Here is a 5,826-nt window from a genome sequence, read left to right on the forward strand (position 1 = left end):
CATTGATGTACAAATAATCTCAGAGCAGACCTTGCAGAATATTACTCTGCACTACTAATTCTGAGAAATTGGTCCTAACATCAACTACTTCTTCACTTAAAGTTTTAATCCAATTTCTATTTTTTTCCCAATTCTATTCATGTTAATCTGCAGCACTAATCATCTATTTGATACCTTGTCCAAGTTTTTTTATTTCTGACTGTCTGTGTACAGTATACACAGCTGGTTTCCTTTTTAAAGTATTTATTTTAGCTGAGTTTTTTTTAAGTAAGAGGAGTACTACAAGAATTTTACACTATTATATCCAAGATTAACTTTAATTAAAATCATACTGACTGTGGTCAAAGGGAATTCTCTGAACATCCTGTTGTGCTGGTTGACAGCAACTAACTATTAACTGATTAAATGAGAATGAAAGGCTATAAATTGACTAGTGGAAAACATGACATGAAAAGATACTGGCTTAAATCTTTACCATCAGATCAATTTTTTTACTTACTTGTTCGCCATGCACTTGCACTGTAAGTCAGCATTAGGTCTGTACACAGTGCTGATGAAGAGTCACTGGACTCAAAAAGTTCACTCTGCTTTCTTTCCACAGATGCTGTCAAACTTGTTGAGTTCCTCCAGCAATTACTGTTTTAGAGTCAGAATTATGGCGGATTAAAGTCAAATAGTGACAATCAAAACTAAGGGTTCTCCGTAAGCTTGATTTATATTATTCCCTCTTTTTAACCCATTCCTCTGAAAATTTGGATAGGGAATCTGTTTTTAGATCTCTCCCTCTGATGCATTATAGTTATTCCCTGACAGATACTGGAAAATCCAATGCAGACAGAGCAACTATCTGTCCTCGTCTTCCAATCTACTCATCCCCATAAGCCTTTTCTTAGGCTCTGGCCATGTTCAAAGACATTGTAACTACAAATATGTCATCTATGCTGTGCACATCTATGGTACTCATATAGTATTTGTATCACATGCTCAAGACATCCCAATACTTTTCATAGCTAATCAGTTTAAAAGCACTCACAATGCAGGAACTAATTTTCTACACAGCAAAAGCCCAAAATAGAAAAATGAGGTGAATTACTTATTGATTTTTTTTGGAGTGTTAATAAAGGAATGAAGGCAACACACATGGAAAATTCTCTACTCCCTTTAAAATAGAATTACTGGATCTTTTATATCTACCAAAAGGCAGACAGAATATCAATTGATATTTTATATGAAGATGATATATTTGACAGAGAAAGGTGATACTTTAGCCCACATCATGTGATCTGGTTTGCACCCACAACATTTACATCAGTTAAACAACTGAATGAGCCAAATATTTTTCATAAGTAGCACTGATTCTGTGGTAAACTCAACTCTTCTAGATTCAATCCTCACACTGCAAACTTGGTCAAAGATTTAATGGGGTACATGTTGCATTATTTTGATCACTCAATCTGTTTGATTTTAAAAGTGGAACTCTTCAATCTATGAATACTATATCATTTCTCTCATTGTTAATGGAACACTTTTAACAAAATACAAATGAACCTCTTCTTTTCTGAAGTTAAAAATCATACAACACCAGGTTATAGTCCAACAGGTTTATTTGGAAGCATTAGCTTTCAGAGTGCTGCTCCCCCTGATGAAGGAGCAGCACTCCGAAAGCTATTGCTTCCAAATAATCCTGCTGGACTATAACCCCTGGTGTTGTGTGATTTTTAACTTTGTACACCCCAGTCCAACACCAGCACCTCCAAATCATTCTTTTCTAAAGGCACAGGAGAAAATATGAATGTCAATGGTTCAATCCATACCAGGATTTAAACTCTGTTTCTAAGTCAAAAATCTTCAGCATTTTGGAAAATGTGCCATTGTTGTAAAATTCAATGTTGTTTTACAACCAGATGAAGAGAGATGAACTGGCTTCCCTCTTATGAACCTCCTTGGTTGACCACAACCAAGACTTTAAACTTATTTTTAGTGCACAGCTATTTCATGCTTGAATTAAAATGTAGTTCACTGGTTCAAAAGTAAAGAGTTAATTAGAAGGCATTCTTCTGTCAAGGTAAGAGGAATTTTATTACCTATTAACCTTAAGAAAAATAATATAACATATGACATCAAAGCCATATACAAATATAGGCATAATATTTAAAAAGGGAAGAGTGTTTAGTACAAAAAAGGAAGATCAAGAATATGCAAGATAAAAAATCCTTAGAGTCCTCGGGGTCCTTGAGGTGTTAGGTTTAATCTGAGGTCACTGTTGCTTGAGTAATTACTTGTATCCTCAGCAGTAGCAAAATTAACAAACATTATTGAGTTTTCAGTGAATGGTTGTTTCTCCAATTTGATTTACCACCAGGAATTATCCTTTGAGAAACACTAAATGAACCTGGGTAGAGAAAGATAGCAATTCTTCCAGTTCTGCTGTTCTAAGTCTACTTTTTTTCTCTCACTTCGAGCTTAATTTTCTGTTGTATTGTTCTTTGTGGCTTCTTATGTCTGTAGTTTTTTTTCCAAACTGGATAATCTGGGGGCGACATTGATCCCAAATTATGAAACTTCAGTCAAACCAAAGATACAGCTCTGTGTGACTTATTTCAATCATTTTGGTGCATGTTAATTCTGACTGGATCTTTTTTTATTGATGATTTCACAAGTCTGGCTCAACCTGGTCAGGTGATCACTGCAGCCATCTTAAATCAGTGTTTTTCCTTTTTAAAACCATTTTGTTCCATGAAAGGTACCAACTATTAGAGATCAGATGACAGCCCATTTTCATCAACATCATAACAGTTCTCCCTTAGAAATGGGTAAGATCCATTATAATTATATATAGTTATATGTTATAGCTATATTTACAATGCCAGTGGTTATGTTACTAGATTAGTAATCTGGAAACATAAGGTCAAATTCCATTATGAAACCTGGGAAATTTCAATTCATTAAATCAACCTGAAATTGCTGGTAACAACCATATGGACATGAAAGTAAAAGTCAGCTGTGACTGTAATTAAGCTATGTTTGGGTTCAACAGTATAACTTTCATTTTAAACTTTCCACACAAAGAATACTTGAAAATTTATCAAAATTGATTTTTATATGAAATCAGGTCAAATTTGATTCCATTTAACTTATTTGGTAACTTGAGAAATAAAATTCCTGATGATAATCTTAAGCAGGATCCTCACTTCACTCTTTGTACTAATTTAACCAATATAGATTACTGCACGCTACAGTTACTGGAAAGTAGGAGGAGGCATCAACATGTTGGAACTATCCACAGGAATTTGACAGTGGGAAATTAATATGTATAAATCCTACACAGGGTGTTACAAGGTGGGAGGCAAATTGAAAACTATGAATGCACTATCACTAAATAAGCATTGCCATTTGATTATGCAATCCTAGATGTGGATTATAATTCCAATGAAAAACATAAATAATGCTCACTCACTAAATCATATAAATGTATTGAATCCTTCAGTTATCTATAGTTTACACAAGATGCAGAAACAGTGTGTTTGGGAGGAAATTAATGACATGCTCAACTCAAGCTGTGTGATACAGCTTTATGCTGTCATGCTCCATCATGTTGATTCACTAGATTTAATGGAGGAATGTTAAGAAAAACATCCAAGGTATACCTGACACTCAAGATGCAACAGAAAAGTTGAAGGGAAGAAATGAGTTGCATCATTTGCTCTTGTGCATCTTGTGGCAGTGTTTCAAAAATGCCATAAAAATAAATATTGTAAACAGGCCATCCACCTGCTTGACTGACTGTAATACATATCAAAGGGAAACCAGTAGGGGGTCGGAAAACTGTAAATACCTTCTCAAGGGACTCACCTTCAAAATCATGCTCCACTTCCATTATTTAAAGAGCAGTGTAAAGTGCAGTACTTAAAAGCTCAATTTGATTCAAATCTTCACATGCAACACAGATAATTTGAAATTAACTAAATTTGCAGAATATAATGAAATGATTGTAATTATTAATGACAATTTTGCAATGATAACCATTTGTATAAGCTTTATTCACAGAAACATTTCAAATAAAAACTCAATATTTAAGAATAACCTTTGAAACATCAGTATATTCAATTGATAGAATACCTTAAGGCTATGTGTTGCTTCTAAAACATCTCCAGTTGCATCAAAGCAACAACGGATATCCCACTGAACCATAACCGATTTGCAAGAATATGTATGTCATTTTTAAAAAACGAAATCACTGGGAAATTATCGCAGAGCTACACTCTGAGCAAATATTAAAACATTTGATTAAATACACACTTTAATTTTTAAAATAAACTTTGATAAAAAAAAGTCCATCAAACTGCTTTGGAGATGCTGTACAAAGATCATAAAATATAGATTAAGTTTTATAAGTGATAACAATAGAAAGGATGCAAAGCCAACATTTCACCGCGAATCCTGCAGGGAGGATGCTTTTCTCCATTTGGCTGCCGCTTTAAACCATCCGTAGGTTCTTTCCTTTGGCCTGACAAGTTTCTGAAGCACCGCGAGTCTCGATTGATTTAGACAAATTCGCTTTTGGAGTACATGCTGGGGATTTTCCTTGTGGTCTGTTTTGGGGGCTGTTTCCCCTGTTGCCCAGGTCTATAACTGTAACTCCTTTTCTGTCCGTTGACACATGAACAGCAAAGGATGACCCCGGCAGCCAGCAGGAAGCCGGCAGTCGCCCAGCCCAGGTACAGGGCTTCGCCGAGTTCACGTTTCCTCGCTTCCAAAACCAGCGGGTTGTAGAAATTCCGAACGATTATGTTGGCGGTCCAAGAAACGGGGATCAGGACGACAATCCCCGTGAGGATCAGCAGAACGCCAGCGCCCATCAATAGGCGGCTCTTGACCTGTTCATCCGGAATCCCGCCGCGAGTACATTTCATTCCCGTGGCGGCCACGAGGATGCTCAGGAAAGCCAGCGCCACAGCGGTGCACATCAGCGCACGGCCAGCCTGCAGCTCCGGCCTCAGGATCAGGAACGAGTCGTAGAACTTGCACTGCATTCGGAAAGTTGCCTGCTGGACGCAGCTCATCCACAAACCCTCACAGTTCCTCTCAAAGACCACCAGCTTGCTCCCGATGAAAGCGGTCACGCTCCACTGGGGCAGCCCCGTCACTGCACACGTCCCGACCAAGCCAATGACCGCCAGGACCAGGCTAACTACTTGCAGAGGAGAACTCACCATTTCTTCTCCAGCTACAGCGCAAAATCTTCGCTGGCCTAAAGCGATCCGTAGAAGAACCATAAATAAAGAGCGGGCAAGTAACTGTCGTGTGTCGCTTTACCAGCTGGTCCCTTTTAAAATTCAGCAACAAAATGTTCTGCCCTTTCGTAAGGTCAATTAATCCCAGACGTAATAAGTTTAGGACGTTCTCTTCTCTGCTGCTGGAATTTTTAAGGGAACCATTGATTGGGACAGAATACATAACAGGGCAGGGCACGCTCAGCAGCCAATGAGGCGACCTCCAGGTATGAATTGTAAAACCAGGGAGAGTTCTTCCCCACATCTTGAAAGTGGCAAACACCCGTAACAAAGGATTTGGAGTTTTATTGGCGAAACTAATATTTTCCTTTGCTGCCAACGTTGTTGCACTCCCGTCCCGAAGAGTTGGGTGTTACGCATTGTGGTTTCACAGACGAGACAGCAGCGAAGTGGTAATCTGGTTTTGGAAATCCAGAATCCCAGGCTAATTTTCTGGGGGTTAGAACTCCACCATGGCGAATGGTGAAGTTTGAATTCCATACATAATACGGAAGTAAAAACTACCTTCATAGTTTATTGTTGTAAAAATTCA

General features: G+C 37.8%; 1 protein-coding gene across 1 annotated transcript; it reads right to left on the reverse strand.

Moving 5' to 3' along the window:
- Window positions 1-4,071: 4,071 nt before the first annotated feature.
- Window positions 4,072-5,563, reverse strand: LOC140485901 (claudin-8-like). Its single transcript, XM_072584348.1, has one exon. The coding sequence runs from the start codon at window positions 5,274-5,276 to the stop codon at window positions 4,545-4,547; it is 732 nt and encodes a 243-aa protein (XP_072440449.1). The 5' UTR covers window positions 5,277-5,563; the 3' UTR covers window positions 4,072-4,544.
- Window positions 5,564-5,826: the final 263 nt, after the last annotated feature.

The sequence above is a fragment of the Chiloscyllium punctatum genome, chromosome 15 (genome assembly GCF_047496795.1).
Source record: "Chiloscyllium punctatum isolate Juve2018m chromosome 15, sChiPun1.3, whole genome shotgun sequence".
In the NCBI taxonomy this organism is placed as follows: domain Eukaryota; kingdom Metazoa; phylum Chordata; class Chondrichthyes; order Orectolobiformes; family Hemiscylliidae; genus Chiloscyllium; species Chiloscyllium punctatum.

Bases quoted from the DNA above. Each gene is read 5' to 3' on its own strand.
- LOC140485901 (XM_072584348.1), bottom strand. From the start codon at position 5,276: ATGGTTCTTCTACGGATCGCTTTAGGCCAGCGAAGATTTTGCGCTGTA.